General features: G+C 37.2%; 2 protein-coding genes across 7 annotated transcripts in view; both read left to right on the top strand.

Moving 5' to 3' along the window:
• Positions 1 to 26,684, top strand: part of LOC129763470 (protein stunted-like) — a 418,419-nt gene that overhangs the window by 192,401 nt on the left and 199,334 nt on the right. The window lies entirely within an intron of this gene.
• The window catches only part of LOC129763463 (acetylcholine receptor subunit alpha-like), a 427,268-nt gene that overhangs the window by 381,918 nt on the left and 18,666 nt on the right, over positions 1 to 26,684 (top strand). For 5 of the 6 annotated variants that reach the window (XM_055762548.1, XM_055762544.1, XM_055762545.1 and 2 more), the window contains 4 exons: positions 3,777 to 3,913; positions 4,200 to 4,349; positions 5,222 to 5,350; positions 12,795 to 13,455. In XM_055762548.1, the coding sequence (XP_055618523.1) occupies positions 3,777 to 3,913; positions 4,200 to 4,349; positions 5,222 to 5,350; positions 12,795 to 13,455 (1,077 nt within the window). The remainder of the gene's footprint in view (positions 1 to 3,776; positions 3,914 to 4,199; positions 4,350 to 5,221; positions 5,351 to 12,794; positions 13,456 to 26,684) is intronic. The other variant, XM_055762549.1, reaches the window with a different exon arrangement.

Here is a 26,684-nt window from a genome sequence, read left to right as displayed (position 1 = left end):
TTTCACTGTAAGCGTTATACTTAGAATCTGCTGTGTAAGTTCATGCAGTTTCTCAATAAAAAAAATGGTGTATTTGATGAAAAATTCAAATTTAATATTTTTTCTTCGTAATTCTAAACAACAAAAAATTTTTTCGTTGCACCAGAGATAAATTTTGGGTATGACCAAAGGCAAAATAAAATGAACTTAATGATTTTTTGGGGTTAACGGGCAGTGACAACTATATTGCCACCAATTTTTTTTAACTGTTTCAATAGTTTATTTTTTATAAAAGATATTGTGTTTGAGTCGTTTACTTGCCTAGTTTCCACGGCCTTATGAAGGGTTAAGCCAGGGTTGCAAGGTGTTTTGAACAGGAATCTGGATGTTGGAAAATCAAAAGTCTGGATTTGTCTGAACATTTTCGACATTTTTTATATATTTAACTGCGAATTTCATCGAAACATTTTCACGAGAACGTCGTTTGATATATGTGGAAGCGGACACGGTTTACTGACGAGCAATGACAATGGAGTATCTTTCTTAAGGCAGGGGAAGAAGTAGTTTGGATTGAATTTGTCCACAAAGGACCTTCTCAGGACTAGAACTGCAAAAATTTAAATTCTATATAATTCAACAAATTCAACATTTTTACGTCTGAATGTTTAAATAGTTATTTTTTCTTATCATATATCGACGCATTATACTTAAACTTGATGGTTGCAGCCATGTGCACCGAACCACTTTCTTCGGTGCTCAGTTAATTTTTGGGAACAGATTTCTCAATTGCGGGAATGCTATTTCACCACCAGGGGTAGTTGTGAATAGAAGTTTACCCCAAAACATGACTACATTGGTTCGTTCATCCGGAGAATAATCGGAAAAATCAACATTGCGCAGCTCTCTGAACTAAATTGGCTGAATCATTCCTCTGGGAACCAGATTAGGAAAATTTTCAGTAAGCGGTAGAACAGTAGGTAGTTTGATGTTTTCTTCTGATGATATTGGACGGGTCCAGCATAGTCTGATTTATCATAATCGAGTCGTTGAAGTTGAAGTTGATGCATTACATTAGCCTTTAATTCGTCGAGCCGATCAACAGATATTTTTCCATCGTTTACGTACTCCCTAATGAGTTGTTGAGCCGTTGACTCAACCTACACATTTTCTAAGCTCTCGTAATTTTGTTGATGAAACGCAACTTCATTCAGATCTTTTAGCGTTTGCATGAACTCATTTGTGAAAACAATATCCAATACCATGAAACGTCGTGGAACACTCGAATCAAAGAGCATTAGTCAGAACTATAGCAAATATACTTTATAGTTAAAAGCGATGGAAAGAAAGTTGCCTGGCGAAGTCATGGTCCTTGCCCTATAAGCGCTATATCCGATTAAATAAATTTGGTATGCAATTTTTTCATGTTCGATGTTTGACATTGTTTGCCACTGTTGATAATTGAAGAGTGGCAAACAAAATAGTATTTGTATAAATTTCAAACCAAACCTTAACTGTCAAAAAGTGTCAATTATTGAACCTCCGAACAAACAGTGTTCGGCTATCTTGAGGCTAGTGACAATTTCTTCTTAAATCAAACTGAACGGATTGCTTCATAAATGACTAATGGGCTCCTCGTGTTGACTATCTCCGAGAACACTCGTGATCACAGCAGTCTCTTTTGTACTTCTCAGTCGCAGCATGCTTGAAGAAATCCTTCAATTCTCCAAGACACTTTATATCTTTACAACATACTTTGTAGAAATCGGTGCTTTGAGTAAGCCAGCTCCCAATTCCTTTGGTAAAATCAGTGATGTCATTTTAAAAAACTGTTTCAATAAAACTAGCACAAACTAGCTTTCCAAACGAACTCAATAAAGTCAAATTTGATTGCAATTTTTTTTAAATCTGGAAAAAATTGGGCAAAGTGCAGAAAGTCTGGACTAGACAAAGGATGGTCTGGACATCTGGATGCTTTACCAATGTCTGGAAGATTACAGACAAATCTGGAAGTCTGGCGAGCATGGGTTAAACTAGTAAACTTGACATTATTTTCTCATCATAACTCAACAAAATAAATAGATGTAAAATTATATAAATACTAGCTGCCTGGTATACGTTGTAACGTTGTTCTGCCAAATAAATTATTTCTAGTGAATATTTTGGGTGTTGAATAAAACACACTAATGTATTGAAGAATTTCGATAACTCATTGTGCTCATTCAAAAAGGCTTCCAGCTCGTCGGAGATGCTCCCTGCTTTAGATGAATTGATGTTACTTGTGTATTTGTGGATGTTCAATGAAGCGGGCATTACGCCATCAGTCATTGAACAACTTAAATGAATTTGTTCTGTTGAAAAAACGAAGAACGGTTAGATTATTAGAATATTTTTGACACAAAAATAATATAATCGCAATTAAAAATAGGGAATTGGGGTCAAAATTTAAGGTTATAGGTTATCCAGATCTTTTTTTCTGCATAGAGCCACCCAATTCGGTATTAAATGTATGGTTATCGGTATCCTACCGGTATCATATATAGTTTACAACCTATTCTCATACCTACCAAGTATTTTGAGTATAATTTCATCAAAATCGGTCGAGCCGTTTCGGAGGAGTTCGGTAACAAACACCGTGTCACGAGATTTTTATATATATAGTTTAATTTAATTGTAAGTAAGTTGATACCAATAATTCACAAATACTGGACTAGGCAATTAATTTTTGAAAAAAAAAATATATAAATCGCACGTTATTAATAAATTTTTATGAAAAATCACCTTCTTTTTTTCTATTTCTACTAATGTAATCATTTGAATTAAATTAGTAAATGAGTGTATTCAACAAATTCCAGAACGCAAATGTCAAATGCACATGCCAAATGTTTCATCTTATACGAACTTATGCGCGCTGATCCATTTGTTGAGTTTAGTACAACAATAATACTTTCTTCTAGAAATCAATATGTATCACGTAACACAACTTATACTGTATCTTTAATGTTTCAAACAAGAACTTGTGTTAATTAATGGGGGTCAATTTTTAGACCTCGTCGACCCCCAAAATCAATATTCGTTCATATCGACCCCTGAGAAATCAGTATCGACCCCAAGGGGTCGATATCGACCACTTTGAGAACCCCTGCTCTAAATTAATATGTGCTTTCCAATGACAAAATAAATTACATTTTTAGTACCTTCATTTATGTAAATTAAAACATATAAAAGAGATTGATTCATTGCGAATCACCCTGACCATACACATAAAAGAAGGGAGATGCAAAAATCTTTATAACACTACTTAATCGATTGGAGCAACAGATCATACACAATCCGTATCCGTTTATGAATTGGATTAGGATCAGTTTATTTGGGATTATGCATTCGTTCGTTGATCTCACAACTGAACACAAATTTCATTCAGTTCAATTTCCTCATATACACGGGACGTGATGCACAGACTCCAACTGACAATGGTACTTGGTTTCGAATAAGTTAAAATTTATTATTATTGTGAGATCAAAGAGATTCACAGTAGATCGAACTATGAATAAATAATTGCCATCGAATGACTATGATATATGTATAGACTCATCGTCTGATGGCAGAGAGCTTTACGGTCTGCCATAAGCTCTCACGAAGAGCAATGAAATAAAAACTTGACTTCCCTATTCCACACCCACTAAACTGATCCGAAGCATTTAATTTATTCAATGAAACGTAATTACATTTCCTTTTTGTATCTGCTCTCTGTTTCATTTCCTGGGCTCTCACCTCTCATCGTGTCCATATTCATAAAGGTATCGTTAAGCATATCCATCCTGCTCTCGCTGACTGTGTTCTTCTTGCTGCTGGCGGAAATCATTCCACCGACATCGCTGGTGGTGCCCCTACTGGGGAAGTTCGTGCTCTTCACGATGATCCTCGACACGTTCAGGTAAGCCGATTTCCCTACCAATTTCCCACCAGCCATGAAATGAGGCACTGCACCTCGACCAGACCAGACCAACCACCCAATGTACATATAGCTATGTTTGTACCATGCTGCAATAATTAATTTTATTTCACACCTAATTGAATTTCCACTCCCACGCCCCGAAGGTGCATTACTTTTGTGTGTTGTACTCAATTTTCGTGTTGACTCTCCTGCAATTTACACACGTCCTGTCGCATTATCTAAAGTGAATTAATGGTGGTTTTAATGTTCCCTTCTTTTCCGGCAGTATATGCGTGACCGTGATTGTGCTCAATATACACTTCCGATCGCCCCAAACGCACACGATGGCACCCTGGGTTCGTACGATCTTCATCAACCACCTCCCAAAGCTGCTCGTAATGCGCCGTCCAATCTACCAGCCGCTGCACCATTTTAGGTAAGTGTACATAAGACGATATTCATTTGAAAAATAGCGAATTTTAGGAGTAAAAAAATGATTATCGTTGAGGGAAACAGTTTCAAATGGGTGAAATTGAGTTTGTCTTATCATGTGGTCTTTTTTAGAATTGGTTGACGATGCCTTATTAGGGAAATCAAGTGTTCCAATTTGAATTAGCAAATTCTCGAATGCTCGACTTTTCGTCTATTCACTTTATGCTATATGTCTTCTTTTTGACGAAAACTTTGAATAATTTTGTTTTTTATGATTTTTGAATGTGCATAATGGCATTGAGCTGTCTGATTGTTCATTCATCAGTAATCTGTAACATCTATTTTTCACTCATCGTACAAAGGGAAGCCGTATAAATTTCAAGTAAAATATTTGCATAGGCAGACAAAGTTCCATAAATCACCGTTGTGTCATATCGAATAGTATCCAATCCTGGCCGAGTGATTCGAAAGGCACAAATTTCGATACCAAATGTGTTCATCCACCTTTTCACTTCAACTAAGCTTCAACTCATTCCCGCTGGACTATAAATAACGATACGATGAAAAGCACGCAATTCTAATTTGGAAAGCACACTCTATTCATCCGAAAGCCAAATAAATTGCACATAAATCGTTTCGCGATGCCCGTCATGATCACATCCTCACTAATCATCGCTCTAATGATTATGATTCAGAGCAAAAAAAAAACAAAACCTCCATTTCATTCTTGTCTATTCACACATTCACACATTTCATCCATTCATCCATTCTCGACAGACAAATACGGTGTGGCTGAACCGCAATTTTCACTCGTACTCTAAATTTCCATTCTCGGATCTTCATCGAAAAAAAAATCCTTTCTAATCGCCATTGCAGTGCCGCCTCGCAAAGATTTATGTTGCGATCGTGCAATGGAATGGGTGACAACATCCCACCGCTGCCACCGACAATTGCGTTCGATCCCTCGGTGCTGCTCGATCATCATTTGCTCGACTCGAGCGACAGGTAGGTATACACGCGGCCTCATGGAGCCCATTGGAGGCTGCCAATAGTAGTGCTCCATCTAAAATATAGTTGAAAAAAAAAAAGTTCATTGTTTGGATTATTGGCTCAGCTGGCCTTTTTTCTATCTTCATGCGTTCCGTTCCGTATGTGTGTGTGTTCTCTTTCGTTTCGCTTCGATGATTCACTTCCTCTGGAGGGACCACTTGACCACGAGTGGTGGTGGCCTTGCGCAAAACCGTGGAAGCAATGATGTGTTTTTTCTTTCTTTCTGGTTCTGCAAAGGCCATCTCACTTATGGGCAGCATCAGCAGCAGCATCCTTCAATGTTATGCCTCAACGCATCGCGTATGCCATCGCCCATCCAATCATTTTCTGTTAGTTATTGTTTCGATGTGATATGTATTAAAGCTGCACTCTTGATTTTAGTCGGAATATTTGTGTGGAACTCGTGTGGGATATAGGCATTGTTGGTTGTGTTGATCAATGTTGTAGGGTAACAGGGGGTAAAATGCCCACCTTGAGCAAATAAGGCTCAAAAATGTATTTTACTGCATTATTCATTGTTTTTTTTCATATCAAAAACGTAGCCACGTCTGTTTTCTTTGTAAGTATGTGTACTAAAAAGATTACGAATAGGGAAAACAAATAAAAATGATGAAAATTCTACAAGATTATATTGTATGCATTACTAAAACAGACGGGGTAAGATGATCTATATGGTGTCCAAAACGCACCACAACAACGGGTCGAAATGTCAAACGACTTTGAAGCATATCTTTTGATTAAATCTAGACTCGTTGTATATACCCAGCTTCGGATAAGTTTCTCGCCTGCTAGGAACGTCAGATGCTCTCGTATTTTCGAGCCTTTTTTGTTGTCGAACCAGAGACTCCGAGGAATTTTCATTTCAATATTTTATGTTTACAAATGTATTAATACGTGCCGCTGTTCACAAAAATATCTCTACGTGCCGCTGTACATGAAAGTGCTGGCAGACTTTCGGTCTTTAAAGTATGAGTTTTTATTGTGATTCTAAGGTTTAGGTTATTGAATGGATTCTAGTAGTGCGAAACATTGTAATAATTTTGTACGTTCCAGTTTTTATTACATGATACAAGAACAGGTATGAGAAAACGGTTATATGCACACAAGAATTGGAGAAAAAAAACTGTGTTATTTGGTAACACTGACAGTGAACTAGCTCTTCGTACTGTAGCGATTTGCCTCATCATGACTTGATCGTGGAAATCACATTGAAAATATGAATTGAACTTTTAAACATTTGTTGATTCAAACTCATTCGATAGCTTTAGTGATATTTGAGAATGCTATGAGGTTTCCATAATTTAAATTAATCTTATAATGCCTCAAAAGTCTTATGGCAGAAGCGTCTAAAGTTGCATTAAATCAGGCAATTTTTCATACATTGCTATATTTTAAAGCAAGATGAGGTTTTTTGTGCTAGTATATATTTAGTAGTATTTACGATAAGACATGAAGTTATGAGCATCGAAAAATCCTGTCAATTATTTCATTTTCCATGATATTTCAACTATTTTTCATGTTCAGCTGAAGCGCGTGCGAAATTTATAGAATACTGTGCCCGACATACAAGCAACTCAAAATCGTACCCCATTATGCAAATCTCTTTTTCCTTCTTTTGAAAGTCGAAAACAAGCTTTCGGAACATTCTATTTAGATAAAGGCATAGTGTCATTTGTGAGCGGAAAGGTTTGCTATATGTTTTCAGTATTGTTTTATATTGTTTTATCTAAGAATGGCGAATGTATGTGCGAATGCATGAAAATTGACTTCAACTCGATTTCGAAGGCGTTGGTCAATTTCAGAATTCCATCTTTGTTATGGTATCCCTTGTTCATTGCAACTGTGTTTAGCAGCCTTTAGCCATTATCTACGAGTTTTTTTGGTATGTTCGTAAGGGAGATTCATCCATTTATTCATCAAGTGGTTAAAAAAAAATGTGTCAATAAAATGGGATGAAATCGATGAATAAATGGGTGAATATTCCTTACGGATATGACTTTATCTATATAGAAAGTTCCAAAAGCTTGTTTTCGACTTTCAAAAGAAGGAAAAAGAGATCTGCATAGTGGGTACGATTTCGAGTCACTGTATATTAGGGTGGGAGCGAAAATGGTCATGTTAAATTTCAAAAAACCGATCATGTACATTTTGTTTATTGGCCCAGAAAAATGATCTGTGCAAAATTTCAGCTCGATCGGACATGATTTAGGGGTGCCTCAAAGCGCTCAAATTTTGATTTTTTGATCCTCGATAATCTTTCAAGGAAAGGAAATTTCGAATATTTTTTTTCAATGCCAAATGACTTAAAAATGCATGAAACTTCAAGATCTGGTGTCATCTCGAAAAAAAATTGTTGGCCCAAAAACGACCTTTTGGGACTGAGAGGCAATGAAGGAATGGAAAAAAATAATTATCGAATTTAAAGAACCGACCATGTACATTTTATTTATTGGTCCAAAAAATGATCTGTGCAAAGTTTAAGCTGAATCGCACATGATTTAGGGGTGCCTCAAAGCTCTCAAGGTTTTGATTTTTTTATCCTCGAAAATGTTCCAAGCGATTTAGCGATTTAGAAAAGCGATTTTTGTTTCGGTGCCAAATGACTTAATCATGTCCGATCGAGCTGAAACTTTTTTGGACCAATAAACAAAATGTACATGGTCGGTTTTTGAAATTTGATGGCGGAATTTTTCACATACTTCCATTGCCACCCTAGTGTATATATGAAAAATGGATTTCTGTCTGTCTTTCTGATTCTTATGAATCGGAAATTACTGAACCGATCTTCAAGGGGGAGCTGCCATACACTCTTCTTCTTCTTGGATGGCACTAACGTTCCAGTGTTCCAGTGTGTTCCACAGTGCAAGCCGGAAGAATTATTTGACGAAAAATCCCCCGGCCAGAACGGGAATCGAACCCGAACCCCCGGCATGATAGTGTGGGACGCTAACCACTCGGATACGGGAGCACAGCTGCCATACACATGAAATACAAATTTCTGCGTGACTCGAGAACCAAACCATCAAATGTATCCAAATTTTGCATGTGGAGATTTTAGGGGACAACAAACGTTTCTATGGTAGTTCGACACTTCTCCCCCCTCTCTAAGAGGGGACTGCCATACAAATGAGAAACAAATTTCTGCACAAATAGAGAACTTATCAGGGAAATGGAGCCAAACTTGACATGTGATGGTTTTTGGGTACTAGATATGTTTCGTTGATGGTTTGGCATACCTCCCTTCTCTAAAATGGGGGGATGCTCCCATACAAACAAAACACATATTTCTACATAACTCGAAAATTAATAAAGCAAATGGAACCAAAATTGGTATGTGAGGTTTTTAGAGTACAATAAATGTTTCTATGATGGTTTGCCACCCCTCCCTCCTCTGGAAGGAGGAGGAGGGTCCTATAGAAATATTACACATACAGTGGAATCCTTTTATAATCACATCGAAGGGTGGTTATAATAAGCAGACGTCATACAAAGCGTTTTGAGAAAAAAAATTATATAATATGAACTCATTTGAGCATTACTCATTATGCAAATACTTGGAATCTCCAAAAAAATAGACTACCTTTTGAAAAGGGCCAGTTTTTTAATATTTTTTTACAAAAAGTTCTAATTCAAAAAATATAATATGTATCTACCAAATTTTGGTCAAAGAATTAAATATAGGAAATTATTTAAATTTTCATAAAAGCATACCATTCCGTGTTTAAATTACACTGAAAAAAATCCATAAAAATTATCGAAAAAGTCGCCAAAATAACAGTGCCCTTCTTGCAATGTATGGGAGACTTGTTGGTAGTTGTATGGACTATCCATATAGTTTTCGTTCTGAACTTAAAAAAATATGTTTTTGAGAAAAACGAATTTTGATTTTCAAAATATTTTTTTCAAATTTCAAATTCACTATTTTTCAATAAAAGCTTGTACAGTTTCCTATATTTCATTGTCTCACCAAAATTCTATAGTTGTTACAGTTTTTAAGTTGGATTTTTTTTTTTAATTTCAAGTTTTTTAAAACTTTTTTTAAAAAAATTATTATAAAAATTTTAAGAAAATTTAAGTCAGAGAATGAAATATAGGAAATAATTTAATCTTTCATAAAATATACAAAAAAATCAGAAAAATTTCGCTGAAAAAAACATATTTTAAAAATTGAAATTCATTTTTTTTATTATTCCTTTTTAATTCTGAACTAAAATTATATAAATAGACCATGCAATTACCAACAAAAATTTTAAAAATACACTGAAAAAAAATATTTTTAAAATTGAAATTCATTTTTCTATAAAAAATAGGATTGAAATTGTAAAATTATATGAATAATCCATACAACTAACAACAAGTCTCCCAAATACTAAAGAAGGACAGTGTTACGGAAAAATAGTTTTTCTCTTGACAAGTAAACGGTCATTTTATCTATTTACTCTCAATCCACAGTATGAAGGGAAACGTCATGAGAAAGGTTGGTTCACCTTCTAGTTATATTTTTTCATCATTAAGTTGGTAATCTACCCAAATAGGATCACAATAAAGTAATATGAGCTATCTGAATTCTTTATTATGCTTGGATATAACGTACAATTCGATACAACGTTCAGTTTTGAAAGTGAAATGTAAGTTATATCGATGTTTTTTTAGCTGTCTTCATATTATTATATTTCACGTATTAAACACTTATTACATGTAACGAAGAAATATGTAATTTGCAAGTGAACGAATCTTGAACGAGAATCGTGTCTGAAAATAATTTCATATTATAATGACGAGTTTTGGTGAAGTACTAGAAAATTGATAGTAAAAGGAAATTGTAAGGGGTCATTTAGAAAATCAATCAATGAGTAGTTCTGCGATTGGGCCCATAAACGTTACCAATGTTATGTTTAGGAGTTTTAATACACATGTCTTCAAATATTTTTCAACATAACTTCTAAACATATATTTTTACCTTAGTGATGTATTTGGAAAAGTTGTTGAAAATTAAAATTTATAAAATTTTATGAACATGACGGTATAACACGACAAACATATTCAAAGAGCCTATTTACTATAAAAAAAGACAATAAGAAATATTTTTTCAAATATCTCGAGAATGGCTTCATTGTATTGATAAAGAGCTGTTTTGGTTTAAATAACATCAGGATTCATAATTTGTGGCTAAAAATGATTGTTAACAAACAAAAGTTCGATGTTTCGGAAACTCATAAAAAATCGATCTTCCACAAAGTTTGTCAACAATAGTTTTACCATCTTGAACTCATTTTATATGGACTTGGACTCATTTTAAATTTATATGAAAAAATTCAAAAAAACATCAAAAAATACATATTTTAGATATTGCAGATTAAAGTTTTTTTTGTAATGGAAAAAAAGAGTACTAATTTTGTTTTCACATTTTAACATCAATACTCTGTAACTTTTTCCAGGACACTATTTCGGTACAACGCATAGTTTTTGAGATATAAATCATCAAAGATTCCTCTTACTAAAAATCGATACGTCCTTTTCAAAAGTTAAACTTGAGTAAAAAAAATCCCTATTGCTGTGGAAAACTCATATATCTTCCAACCTAAACAGGATACAAACTTTCATTCGAATCAAAAATACATGTTTTGAAAATCTGCATTTTTAGGACGATTTCATTTGGAATTGCTACTAAGAGTTTTTTTAGAAATAAACACGGACCTTGGAATATTTTTTCGAAAGTTCACCAGATAATTTTAACATGAAAAATATGAAGCATAAATGGCTTGGAAATGTGAGAAGAATTGGTTATAAAAAATGGTATGGTATTAACAAGACCGCAGCGCAATTTTTCTTATGAATTTATTTTTTCGTAATGGAATTTATTCTGAGATCAATATAATGAGAGCGAAAACCCCATCTAACGTGAATGAGGAACCAAGGCCCAGCAGACGCAATCCGAGTCGGCCGCCGACCCGTCGTCGGAAGCAGTGGCCCCTCGCAAGCAAACCTGTGTTTCACTGATTGCCCGATTAGTTTGAAACATAGGAGACGATCTTTTAGTTGGACATACGTTTGCCTGGTGTATTACGAATCTTTTAATCGTTGCTTTGAAATGTATCATTCATACTTCAATACAAAAATTAAAAAAGAGCTGCTCTGTCGGATTGTATTGAACTGATTTTTATGTACTATCCGAAAATTTGAATAGTTTTTAAATATTTCTTTCTTTCTGGTTCGGGATTATTTACCTTTCAGGTAAATTTTCTATTCTAATTAAAGTTATTCGAGTGACCATGCTCTAGAATCTAGAACCTCTAGAATCTTAATGATTTAATTAATAAACGAGTGGTACTATATATATTTCTCATAAATTTGAAACATATGGTAAACAAGGCCGTTACCAGTTAATGTATAAATGTGATCATTTTAATAACGCTTATCAGAATTAAATATAAAAATACCTTCTAATTATATATAGCTTTAAATAGTACATTCGGGTAAATGTTGCATTCGGGTATCTGTCGCATTCGGGTATTTGTTACATTCGGGTGATTGGAATTCGGGTGAATGTCTTTCGGGTAAATGTGACACTGTGCATTTTTCCTCAAAATAGAGTTAAAATAAAAAAGTGAATAAAAGATATAGAAATTAGTTAAAAAAAGAGTATAGCTAGAATTAGGTGAAGCTCGAGTAATGTTCCAGTCCATTTCTGAAAATAGTTACATACATGTTCGAACTGAGATGTATTGCAAATTGAAAGATGCAGACGAAGAATTGATGAAAAGAAATAATTTCCAATTACTGTTAAAATGTTATGCGACAAGTAGAAATTGTTACAAAACGTTCGTTGCTGTATGATTTGAGTATGCTTTCATGAGGCGGTTTCCCCTCCATGGTTTAATTATACAAGCTTGAATATCATAAATTTTGGCAGCATAATATTTATATCTTGGAGCTTTTCTGTTGAATATTTATGTTCACCGTGAATAAAAATTAGTATCTATCATACGAACATTGCCTTGCTCATTACATCATTGTCAATTATACAACCATATATCCCATCATCCATAATTATGTATCAACATCCTATCACAAACAACACATCACATACATCACATCACATGATATCGTTGTAAATTGGAATGTATTCCCTGTGAATGTTGTTATCGTTCGTGTGATCATCAAGATGTAATCCCGAAGTGTTTGTTGTATTCTCTAGAATAGAAGCTGAAGGCAAAGTTAATTGTATGTTGTTGCTTCAGTTTCGGCCAGTTACTACTATCAATTGGACCGGATTGTTTGCATGACCCCCCGAATCAACGTGAAGCAATGTGACTATAATCCGTCTGTCCGGCTTGTGTTTTTATGAGCGTCCCGAGGGTTTAATCAGGATTCTAACTCGGTTGTTTTCTTGTTCCAGCATAAACACTTGTCGGCTGCACGGTAGCCCGACGCATCATCATCACGGTGCCAGTCATCATCACCATTATCATCACGGCATGCGTGGGATCGACCTGATGGATGATTTAACATTACCCTATCAAGATCACAACCATCACAACTCCCCGATGTCACCGATTAATGTAAACCTTTTGTCGTCGGTCAGTACAGCAGTGCCAAATCCACACCAGACGACAACCGGTGGCCTGTCGAGTGCTGGTGCGGCCCTACTCGATCCCCACAGCACCTTCCAAACGAACCTGGCGGGAGGGGTTAGCGTTGGGAAGCCGAGCAAAACTAGCACAAATGTGATAATTAACACTGCAACTAACACTACTACTAGGAGTAATCTAAGCTGTTGTAATAGTCTTTTCCTCAACGATGGACGAACTGGTTTAGATAGTACCGTTCAATTAACGAACAATAACAGCGTGGGTGGCATAGTTGATTCGTCGACGGCCGTGCCAAGCGTGCCGATTATCAACACCACGGACAGTGGCCTCGGCGGAAGCGGCGGTGGCGCCGACTGCAAGGATAAGTCAGTGCGGAATCGATGGCTCACGTGCCCGGAGCTCCACAAAGCGATGGACGGTGTCACGTACATTGCCGATCATACGCGAAAGGAGGAGGAAAGCACGAGGGTAAGTGCACATATTATGTGACAACAAACTGCCAACTGAAAGGTGTCATTAAATTGAAATCAAAAACGTCATTCAATTTAAATTAGAAACGCAAGCGGCTTCACACCTCGATTGTAATTTAATGAACCACAAGACGGCTACCGATTTTGAACAGACATCGAGTTTCAGCTGGTTTCCGCACTCTATATATATTAATTCATTGTTTCACTTCTAAGATTGAACCTTAAACTGAGTAGAAAATACTTTTTGACAAAAAATATGTTTAAGATATCAACAGGCAGTAAGAAATATGTACACTTGAAAGAAAAAGCTATTTTAGCTATGTTACCAACGCCAGTTTGTTGCGATACTCAATTTCTGTTTACATAACCGATTGTCGTGCATTAGGGTGCCAATGAAAATGGTCATCTCGAATTTCAAAAAGTTACCACGTAAAAAATGTTCACCACCCCGAAAAAACACCCTATGCAGAATATCGGCTCAATCGGACTGAAGGGAGAGTGGTGCAAAGCGGTCAAAGTTTGAGTTTTTTTGAAAATCAAAAATCGCCCAAGGGAGGAGTAAAGGAAATCGGGATCTTCGAAAAAAAAATGTTAATGTCTTAAAATTGCATGAAACGTCGAGTTCTACTGTCATCTCCAAAAAATTTTTTTTTTTGTCAAAAATCTACTCTCTGAGACTTAGTCGTTTCTTTCGGAATACGAGGCCATTAAAAGGTGCCATCAAAAATAGTTAGGGGAGATAAGGAAAATGCCCATTTCATGTGTCCACATGCCACTAAAATTCCCGTTCTTCGAAGAATATTGTAGCTCAACTTATTGTCGTTGAAGATAGTAAGCGGTTTTCATTATGAAAATTGAAAATAGTACATTTTTCATTACTAGAAAAAAGGTTGAAAAATTGATCTTTTTTTTGTGAAGAGGTAAAGTGGTCACCTGTGGGGCAAAGTGGTCACTCGCACATATCACGCTAGAAGTGATAGATTTATACGTGTTTCCTTGGCCAAATTTGTTTAAATCATTACTGAAACAGTAGGTACATGTATGAAATTAGCTAGGCCTATTTACTTAGTATTTGTAGTATTTGGAATTTTCTCATACGTAGTAGAAAAAACATAACGTTTTTCAAAATGAGACTTGGTTCTGGTTGGGGTGGCATATTTTAGCATATTTTCATATTTTTATTTTGTTTTTCAAAACCACAAAAGGGACCCCTTATGATAGATATCTTGACATGCGACAGCTCCAGGGTGACTCAAAAGTTATGAATTTCTTCAAACATAAGATGACTATCAATACGGTGTCGAGAGTCAATAGTTATACTACCAAACAAGCAGGTGACCACTTTATCCCACGTGCCCACTTTACCCCCACTAACTCTATCTCGTTTTTGACGTAGGATTACGTCTTTAGGGAACAAACGCTTATTGCTCAGTTATTTCATGATGGATTGATGAAATTTTTGCATCAATCGATTTCGGCACTCCATAACAATTTTTTAATATTGAAGAAAATAATATATGTTATGAAACTAACTGTCGAACAATTGAAAAATCTCAACTGCTATCCTAACGTAAATATCCACTTCTGATTGGTCGACATTGACGACACATGCGGCAGGTCCCTAACAGAGACATCCGATGTAATTCTTCAAATATACCCAAAATCAACAGATAGCCTAACGAAATCCTACGTCAACTATGCGGTCGTGTCTCGGACACAACCCTCCTGTAACTTTTTCATTCGGGAATTGCTGTGTAAAATTGATTTGTACGATAATATACCCAATGCAAAGTATTAGCTCAATCGGACTTCATTTATTAGAGGCGCAGACGTTAAAATTTGGGTTTTTTTTAAACCGAAAAATTACCGGAAATGGTTTTTTTTTCAAAAATTTTTTTTTGATGCCAAATGTCTTATAATTACACGAAACGTCGATATTTACTGTTATCTCAAAACCACGCGTTTTGCCTCGTATTCCGAAAAAACGACTAAGTCTCAGAGTGTCGATTTTTGACAAAACTTTTTTTTTCGGGATGACACGTTTCTTGCAATTTTAAGACATTTGGCATCAACATTTTTCCTTTATTCCCCCCTTAGGTGATTGTTCGATTTTAAAAAACTGAAACTTTAACCGTTTTACGCCACTTTCCCTTAAACCAGTATTCTAGTCTAGAAATTAAATCGATGAGTTTTGACTATTTTGTAACAAACTATATGTAAAATATGTGATAACAATAGTACACTTCAATCTAGGATAAATTATTCATTTAAGCTAACTTCATTATGAATATTTAACGAGATTTTTCAACAGAGATTCTAAATGCATGGTTTGCAGTTCTAATAGAAGATGGTTATTTTAAATGTAGCACTGCATGGGGATGGACTGTTGTTCATTAAAACATTTGACATGACGAGCTTTTCGAAAAAGTTATTTCTTACAAGAATGAATGCATGTGACTCTCATTTTGCTAAACGAATATTAATGTTGTGGTCTTCAAAAATGAATTACTGTTAAGATATATTTTATTACATCTACTTTCTTCGGTGGTCGGGATAAAAATAACTATCATTTTTTTCACAGCTGTTATTTCATACCCTTGACAACAGGACAAGGTTTACTTGACTATCATAACATCTCCCCTTTTAAAAGAGATCGTAGGAATTCAGCCAATTTGAGATCCTACGATTCCGGACTGGACGGTCTGGCTGTGCAGGAGACTGAGAACGGCTACTGGCCGATTATGTATCTTGAAAATCGTCATCTGGTTCACCTTCAGGTACGATTGGGAGAGCTTCTTGAACTACAGGGACGGCTGGTTCATCTGGAACCTCAAGAACAACGGGCCTCATCGGTTGGAGGTTGAACTCATCCAGCTGCATGGATAGTGGCAGGTTGAGTGAAACTGAAGAGCTTTCACAATCATCATGGCGTTGCTTCAGCTGATTTGTGTGCGAGCAAATGAGACGTCCATTATCTAAAAAACGTTGTAGTTCACTCGGATTTTACGCTCCACACTCTGTTGCGTTGCGTCGGTGAGCCTCTGCTTAGACCAGATCATCTGCTTCGAACTCCCGTTTGATGGTGTTGTGACATCTGTTGAACTGGGTGTTTTGCAGGTGACTTTCTTTCAGGAGCGTTTCGATTCGGGGTTGAGCGGTACGGGGATAAAAAGATCTGGAGATACAGGAATGTGGCCATATTTGTCCCCTTGACAAGCTTCTTGAGTCCCCTTTTCGGTGTATCAACAAACCTTTCAGCCTCTCCATTCGACCGCGGGTGATACGAAGCTGTGGTCAGGTGACAGATTCGGTTTGCTTCACAGAACTGCTTGAATGTTGAACTGATGAACTGGGAACCATTGTCTGACGCCAGGGTTCGTGGGTTTCCACATCTTGCAAAGGTTTCTTCAAAAATATCCAGTGTTGCTGCCGTTGTCGTACTGCGGGTGTGGAAAACTTCGGGCCATTTGGAGTAAGCGTCGTCGAAAACCAGGTAGTAGTGACCATCCATGGGGTCAGCGTAGTCGATGCTAATGCGTTCCCAGGGCTTCGACGGAATCGGCCAATCTGCAGGCTCTCTCTCCTGGCGAATGGCTGGATCCTGTAGTTGGGTTGCAGTTTGCGGCCAACATTGGTTGATGTGCTGGATTACTTCTTGTAGGACTGGATCACGGCCTGTTACAGTGCTTATTTATCCTATAGGGTTTTATCAGCGACATGATGTCGTCGAGTACCTCTTGTAGGACTGGATCACGGCCTGTTACAGTGCTTATTTATCCTCTAGGGTTTTATCAGCGATCATGATGTCGTCGAGATACGGGTTGACACATGGAATTCCGGCTACCATGCTGTCGATGATTCTCTGGAAAGCATTAGGGGCGAATTTGACTTCGGGTGACAAACGATTGCACTGTAACAATCCTTGATGAGTGTTGACTCTCAGCATCTTACGGAATTCTTCTTCGACTTCCACTTGGAGGTATGCGTCTGAGAGATCGATGTGCGAGAAAAAGCGGGAACCAGCTAGCTCGGCAAATATGTCATCCAGATGCGGCAAAGGCTGGCAATCAGATTCCAGAGCGTCGTTGAAACCCGTAGAATAATCACCACAGACACGAACGGAGAAGTTGTCCGCCTTGCGAACAACCGCGATGGCGGCCGCTCAGTCGGAGGATTGAACTGGTGAAATGATTCCTTTATCTTGCAATCTCTGCAGCTCGACGTCAAACTTGGGAAGGGCAGCATAGGTCACCGGCCTCTTTAGACAATCACCGGCGGCGGTAGATGGTTTCATCGAACTTGAATTCTCGGGGGTGCTTTGGCAGGATACTATTCACGTAGCGTTCGTGGAACTGCCTGCCAATCTTGCGTAGAAGCAGCCACACTTTCGCGTTGTCATCCAACTGCTTTCCGTCTTCCTTAAAAACGTCTTCGAAGCGAACATACCACGAATCAAAAAATATTCCGCCGTCAAAGTCGTACCGGAAGTCGTCGGTTCCAGTTGCGAGAGGTTCGATGATCCGTTCACTTCCAATCGGATTGACGTCGGAGATTCTCAATCCGCTGCTGCTGAGTTGCAATTGGTTCCGTGAGACGTACAATCGCCTTACGAAAATCCTGGTCGGTTATCTTCGAGTTCGCTGTTGCTTGAAATCTTCCTTTTTTACGTCTTCGAAAAAAATGAACTGGAAGGTTGCTTCCGGAGGTGACTTTGACTTCCTCGTCGCCAAAATATGTTGTGTTCTTCGAAAATGAATTACAACATAGAGGGTGTGTCACATCAAATAGCATCACGGAAAAAACGCTGTAGAAATTCGCCTAGTAGACCGATCCTTTTGAAAATTTTAGACAGTAAAATAAAAACTATTAAACAACTTTTGGCATTTTCTTTTAATTCATACTTCGAGCCCAAGCCCGTATGCTCGCACCTTCCTCTTTACCCCGTCCATAAGGTTCTGTACAACGTCAGGTTGTAGTTTTTTTTAACAGAAATCCATTTTCTCTTGAAGTCTGCCTCCGACTTGACAACTTTTGGGTTCTTCCGGAGGGCCTGCTTCATAATCGCCCAATATTTCTCTATTGGGCGAACCTCCGGCGCGTTGGGCGGGTTCCTTTTCTTTTGGCACGAAGGTGACCCCGTTGGCTTCGTACCACTCCACCACGTCCTTTGAATAGTGGCACGAAGCGAGATCCGGCCAGAAAATGGTCGGGCCCTCGTGCTGCTTCAATAGTGGTAGTAAGCGCTTCTGTAGGCACTCCTTAAGGTAAACCTGCCCGTTTACCGTGCCGGTCATCACGTGCCGGTTTCCGCAAGAGCAGATCGCTTGCCACACCATGTACTTTTTGGCAAACTTGGATAGTTTCTGCTTGCGAATCTACTCCGGAACGCTGAATTTGTCCTCTGCGGAGAAGAACAACAGGCCCGGCAGCTGACGAAAGTCCGCTTTGACGTAGGTTTCGTCATCCATTACCAGGCAATGCGGCTTCGTCAGCATTTCGGTGTACAGCTTCCGGGCTCGCGTCTTCCCCACCATGTTTTGCCTTTCGTCGCGGTTAGGAGCCTTCTGAACCTTGTATGTACGCAGGCCCTCCCGCTGCTTGATCCGCTGGACGAATGAACTTGACAAATTCAGCTTATTGGCGACATCCCGGACCGAACTTCTCAGATCACGTCTAAACTGCTTAACTACGCGCTTGTGATCTTTTTCACTGACGGAGCATCAATTTTTGCCGTTCTTCACCTTCCGGTCGATGGTTAGGTTCTCGATGTATCGTTTTAGTACTCTACTGACCGTGGATTGGACGATTCGCAGCATCTTACCGATGTCCCGATGTGACAACTCCGGATTCTCGAAATGAGTGCACAGGATTAATTCACGACGCTCTTTTTCGTTCGCCGACATTTTTCCAAATTTACGAAAAATTGACAGTGAAGCATGGCCAACGTGATCTATACACTCTTATCTGATTATAAGCGAAAGCTGAAGATATAATTCCTAAAAATTAAATTTCTACAGCGTTTTTTCCGTGATGCTATTTGATGTGACACACCCTTTATTACTGTTAAGATATATTATATTACATCTACTTTCTTCGGTGATCGTAATAAGAATAACTATAATTTTTTTCACTGCTGTAATTTTATAGCATTATAGCCTCATAACAATTACAAAAAATGTTGTGGGAGATTTGCTGTCCCAGCTCATACTATGCCATCGGATCAGATCAAAAATCACATCGCATCACAATCAACATGATCTTACGTCTCATCTTAGTAGAAATGGCGCTTACGCCATTCCGTTTTTAAGCTTTTACGGAGTCATTTTTTCACATTTCTCCAAAACTTCGCAGATTTTTGAAAGTATTTGGTATTATTTATCGCTCTATAATAAAAAGAGAAAAACGTCAACTTTGGCCCTTACGTCACTTTGCGAGATTATGGCAGTATCGCATCTAGCATTCGGATTTGTTCTTCCAAACACTAAAAAATATAATTTTATTGTGATGGAGTCTTGGAAATATTTCCAATCGATTGATGGAACGACGTCTCTGCGATCTATCAAGGATTATTCGAGTCCGGATACAGCATTTGTTACAGCGTTTTGATTTCCGGCTTATCTGAATGTTGGACCCATAGGCCAGGTATGCTGATGCAGCTCGATCGATTGTCTCGTTTGCATTCAGTTACCCTTAACAAATTAAATCCTTTTCCACTATTCCACAATACGAACACGTTTCTTTGGTACTCTCGCATATGTCTTGAATTCACGAAGCGAGATGTGGGATGCGTAATCGAGGTAACAGGAGAGTCCCTATCAAAATGGTAATTTTGCATTGATGTTTTCTGCCCAGACATCCCGCAAACGTTGGAGTTCTCTACAACTCCTCTCACTGGTAATTTGAGTACCACTTTCTGCATATTTGCCCAATAGCAATAGCAAGCTCTAAGAAAACTTAAGGTGGTGCATAATACTGTGTAGACAACAGTTCAGCCCTTAATAGTGCAGCGTAAACAAATGTTTCTATACTTTTGTTTTGGTTTTTTTGATCAATAAATCTGACAACTGTCGAAGGGAAAAGTGCTCACGGAGACAAATCGATGCATTTCACCAAGCAAATATTGATATCAGAGAAATTGCTCGTCGGATTGGACGATTTATCCCATCAAGTACTGCTCATTTATTTGACGAATCCTCAAGGATACGGTAAGAAGAAGAAATCTCCATGTAAATCTGACCGGGATAAGTGAAAAATAGTTAGAACAGCTTCGAATCGCTTATACAAATAAAGCAATCTTTGAATTTAAATGTTTCCCGGGAAATAATTCGTCAAGATTTAGTAAAAAATCCTTACATGAAGAAGGCTAAAAAGATTAAAACTCCTAATCTTACACCATATCACATCAAATGACGTCTGAGTTTCGCCAAAACTCACATAAACCGACAGTGCGACATGGTATGTTTTCAAAAGAATACATTATGCTAAATAACAGATCGACTGAAAAGTTCATAAGGTTGACGTCTAGATGGCGCCACTTGCAAAAATCTACTTGACTATCACAAATCACCAATTTGACAGCAATCGGTCGATTAGTTCGTGAGTTACAGCATTGAGAGTGAAGCAACTTTTGTTATTGTGAAAAAAAACGAAAAATCACAGATTAATGAAAACGATGGCAAAACTGCATGAATTGGGCTTCGAATTGCTTCCGCATCCACCGTATTCTCCAGATCTGGCCCCCAGCGACTATTTTCTGTTCGCAGACCTGAAGAGAATGCTCGCTGGCAAGAAATTTAAGACCGATGATGAAGTGATTACCGAAACTGAGGCATATTTTGAAAAAAACAGAAATAGTACTATAAAAATGGTATCGAAATGTTGCAAGATCGCTATAATCGCTGTATCGCCCTCGAAGGCAGTTATGTTGAATAATAAAATTGAATTATGCAAAAAAAAAAATTTTTTTACTGTGTTACCTTATAAACTTTTTAGCTGAACTGTTACCATAACGAAAAGTTCTTCAATATAAGACGACATTTTTTCACTTCTAACTTGGCTAGGTTACTTTCAGTGACGATAAAAAAGTTCAATTTGGATGGTCCTGATGGTTTCAACTGATATTGACGTGATTTACGAAAGGAGAGACAGTATTTTTCTACCAGGAACTTTAGTGGAGGTTCGTGCATGGTTTGGGCGGGATTTTGTACAACCGGAAAACTCAAGATAGCTTTCACATCCTTAAAACAAATAGCAAGGATTACATACATATTCTAGAATCCTCTCTCTAACCGTATTCACGTAGATATCGTGGCAAAAACAAATCACATTCCAGCAAGACAATGTCACTATTCATACCAGCAAGAAAATTTCGCAATGGATTAAGGACCAAAAATTTTTCCTATTGGACTAGCCGGCTGGCTCTCTAGACTTGAATCCTGTTAAATTTTTTTTGAGGGATCCGAGTACGCAGAATCTACGCTAAGGGAAATCAGTACACCACGATTGAAGAACTCAAGACCGCAATTTCGGAGACATGAGAAAATATCGAGAAATCCAATTTGCAGAATTTGGTAAATAGTATACCAAAACGAATTTTCCAGGCTATTTACCGATATGACAAGGCTACCAACTATTGACATGTGAATCTGTCGATTGTTTTGAAGTTTTCACTGATAACACTAATGAATTTTGAAATGGTCTTTTAAAAACTGGACAGCTGCCATTATCATATTTAAGCCCAATAAATAAACAAACGACTCTTCTGAACGAAATTGACGTTAAATATACCTTATTCTGAGCATTCAACAATACACCCATACCACGCTATACGGCCGCTCTTTATACGGCACTAACTGACCCAGCAAACCTTCAAACATTCACGTTTTCTTACTATGAGCAAGTTCATGGGTCCAATCGCAGAATGCTCATTGATTGATCTTTTAATCAACCCCGTTGAATTAACCTTTTACTATAAAATTCCTAGTATTTCTAACAAAACTTATCATTATAATATCAGATTATTTTCAGACACAATTCTCGTTCAAGATTTTTCAACCACTTGCAAATAACATGTTTCTCCGTTACATGGAATAAATGTTTTATACAGAAAATATGAAAGAATAAAGACAGCCCTAAATCGGACAATTCTTTCTTCGAGTTCTGCTCTTAGCAACACATCCGGCGATCCTTTTTTTGGTATAGATAGAAGAAGATATAGGAGTGCATTTCATCACATTAAAATCCTTTTCCAATTTCGAAAAAATATCAATTTCGCTAGCGCAAACATCAAATGGACTAACAGCACTTGCAACTATGTAATTGTAGAACATATGGGAATTTAATTTTCTGATTTTTTCCTTCAGAGTTTTCCAAAAAATTTCAATCGTCATGTTTGGAGGGGTGTCATACCATCATAGAAACATTTCTCATACCCAAAAACTCGCATATCCCAAATTATGCTTGCTTAGTTCTCGTGTTATGCAGAAGTTTGTGTTTCGTTTGTATGGCATCCCCCCTTACAGAGGGGGGAGGAGTTCATTCACCATAGAAACGTTTCGTCCCCGTAAAACCTTCATATGCCAAATTTGGCTCCGTTTGCTTGATTTGTTTTCGAGTTATGCAGAAATTTGCATTTCATTTGTATGACAGCTCACCCTTAGAGAGAGGAAGGAGTGTCTAACCACCATAGAAACATTCATTGCATCCTAAAACCTCCACATGCCAAATTTGGTTTCGTTTGCTTGATTAATTCTCGAGTAATTCAGAAATTTGTGTTTCATTTGTATGGCAGCCCCCCTTAGAGAGGGGGATGGAGAGTCTAACCATCATAGAAACATTTATTGCACTCTGAAATCTTCATATGCCAAATTTAGTTCCATTTGTTTGATTAATTCTCGAGTAATGCAGAAATTTTTGTTTCATTTGTATGGCAGACCCCCCTTAGAGAGAGGGGTGGAGATTCTAATCACCATAGAAACATTTATTGCATCCTAATACCTCAATATGCCCAATTTGGTTTCATTTGCTTGTATAACTCTCGAGTAATGCAGAAATTTATGTTTCATTTGTATGGCAGCCCCCCCTTAGAGAGGAGTTTGGGGTGTCTAACCACCATAAAATCATTTATTGTGCTCTGAAACCTACATATGCCTAATTTGGTTTCATTTGCTTGAATAATTCTCGGGTAATACATAAATTTGAGTTTGATTTGTATGGCAGCCCCCCCTTAGAGAGGGGGGTGGAGAGAATAAACACCATAGAAACATTTATAGCACCCTAAAATCTCCATATGCCTAAGTTGGTTTCATTAATTTCAATCATTTCATTAATTCTCGAGTAATGCAAAAATTTGTGTTTCATTTGTATGGCAGCAGGGGGGGCCTTAGAGAGGGTGAAGGGGTCTCAAACTATCACGAAAACCTTCCCCGGCCCCAAAAACCCCTACATACCAATTTTCATGTTGATCGGTTTAGAAGTTTCCGAGTCCATAAGAATCGGACAGACAGACAGACAGACAAACAGACAGAAATCCATTTATATATATATAGAAGATTTCGCTATAACGGCCCTCTTCAGTTCAGGCACGTTTTCGATTCACAGCCTAAAATGTCTCGTTATAACGCCAAATTAACTTTTTTTTTGTTCAAAAATACCTTTTGTACAGAAGTGAAAAAATATTTGCGAGAAAATAATTTAAGCAACAAAAAAAAATTGGGTATGTATACATACACATATTCTATGTAACAGGAAGTTGTTTCATTTTTGTTTATAGATTATTGTTGATTTTTATGTATGTAAGTTGTATGTTATGTATGTTTTATGTTCATGTTATGTATGTATTTTTGTTTTTAATGAAATAAATTTAAAATAATTTAATTTTTAATTCAAATTAAATAAAAATAAAAATAATCCGTAATAAGGTTCTCAAAAATCAGTTTTTTTTCTGTGCACTACAATGTTTCTTATTGCTATAGGAATATATCGAGTCATTAGTCTGTCATACCGAAAAACCATGAAAGGAAGGAAAAAGTAATTATTATAGCTTGATCCATAATACAAATGAAAAGAAGTTATGAAACAACTTCAAAAACATTTATCCAAAAAGAATATGATGGCATATCATCTTCAATACTTTCGATGTCCCAAATTTGCTGAGACAGACATTTAGATTGGCAGCGACACACTTAGTTAGGCACAGTTCCAACGAAACCAATATAATGATAAAAGAGGATTGAACGCATCAAATCCACTTCGTGAAGACGAGCAACATTTTCGAGGAAGGTGTCCATTCTATCACTTCTCTCCCCGAGAAAGGTTCCATAACGCCAACCTTTTATGATTCCCCCCTCACTCTCCAGAAGGAATATGACAGATTGTGATTCATGCTGTGCGGAAATGTTACTGACACTTTATTTTGTTTTTCCAACACCTCCACCTATATCTACTGTTTTGACATAAGCAAAAATGAACTTGATGGCGAAGAAACAGGAAATAAGACACAACTTTACTTACCAATTTACAACTTACCAATGTTTGGTGATATATGAAAAATGCAAATAGTCTTCCTTCTCTTTATTTTCAAGTTGGAGATCTGAGCGATTGAAATCTGTAGACCGATTAGAATCACAACTTCCCTACATTACAAAAAAATTAAAATGTTTTCATTAATTTTACATATAGCTTTCCCCCATAGAAAAATTATCAACAATGTCATGATTAGACTACAATAATAATGACATCCCAATTACTTTCCAATTATCCCGATTCATGCTTTGCTAAACTCCATAATGAATGTGTGAGCCCTCAGCTCTCGAAATGTTCACGGGGGAGTGCCATTTTATTTCTAACAGTCACAGAGCATCTCGTGTGTGCAAAAATATATGAATACGAAGGGATCCTTATATAAATATATACATTCCTTATCTAACAAATGCTTCCTCTCTGTGCGTTCTAGGTCGAACATAATGTAAACAAGACACTTATCATTTAAACAAACTTTTGGATAAGGTTTTCAAGTGTCGGAGTAATTTTATGCTTTCCTTAAACACATAGGGACTCGTTTCTTCCACTTTGGGACGGACAGGCTGTGTTGGAAGTTGGATTGTTGGCGGCCTCTGTGAGCGATGCGATGTTGCAAATTCCCAACTTCCCCCATGGCAGGGTAGCGTCATGGTTGGTTGGGGCATCTCTGATGTGGGAATATGGGATTTGAGGGGTTTCCCATTCTACAAATGTTCGTACTCTAGATCTAGCTGTACATACACCCACACACACAGAGACTACGAATTAGAAATGCTTGGTCTTGGCAATGGTGAATTTAAATAATACCACGGTGCTATTACGCAATTTACATTTGTTGTCCGAAATCGTCACATTCAAGTTCAAAGTATAAACGGATTAGAGAAAGTCCCTCTTTGAAAGTTGATGGCTTCCAGCGTAAGTCCCATTCCGGACAATTTATTTTCCTAGCCTCCATTCTGTTTAAGTTGGAGCGATTATTGGGATTTATTCTGAATACAACATGTTTACTTCTTATGAGACTTAAGCAGGCTTGGAAGGGAATCTTCCAAGCCTGCTCTTGAAAAACTGGAGCCACATAACATCATATTATTGTGTTTCCAGTCAAGCATTGGATAGGAGAGCATTTAGTGTCGTTTTCTACCCCTCAAGGACGTTTGATTTTAATCAAGATTTTGAGATTTTTAGTACTTGTTATTCAAACCGACAAAGACGATGACTATGAAATCAAAACCATCTGATAGAAAACCTAGATCAGAAATACAAAAACAAGTTTTGAAGCAAATTGCTCGTTATTATTCGTAGATTAGTTTTTGAATAAGTGAAAGAGCTCAACAGCCCGTAATTGCATAATCGATGCAAGCGCCAAAATGTACAAAATCGACTTTTCCATTGAACATGCAAGCAGGCATTTTTGTTCGAAAACATTTAAGCAATATCGAAAAAGGTTTTGACGCTTATTTCAATACTATAATAACGTAAATTGTATAAATTGTTAAAAAACTATCAATTAACCAAGACGCAAGAAGGATGTAAGCTCCTTCAACTGAAAGGTTTAACATTCTATTTCAAAAAAAACATGTGGCCCCTAGTGATTGTGATTGATTGTTTGGGCACTTTATATCAAAAATTTGTGACAAAGGACAAAAGAATGTTTACTAGCGTAGGATTCGAGAGCCAATGTTGAAGTTGATTATCAGTAGAACGTCG

This window comes from Toxorhynchites rutilus, chromosome 1 (genome assembly GCF_029784135.1).
Source record: "Toxorhynchites rutilus septentrionalis strain SRP chromosome 1, ASM2978413v1, whole genome shotgun sequence".
Classification (NCBI taxonomy): Eukaryota; Metazoa; Arthropoda; class Insecta; order Diptera; family Culicidae; genus Toxorhynchites; species Toxorhynchites rutilus.
Note: the sequence above shows the minus strand (reverse complement) of the source record. Positions and strands in the feature narration are given on the sequence as shown.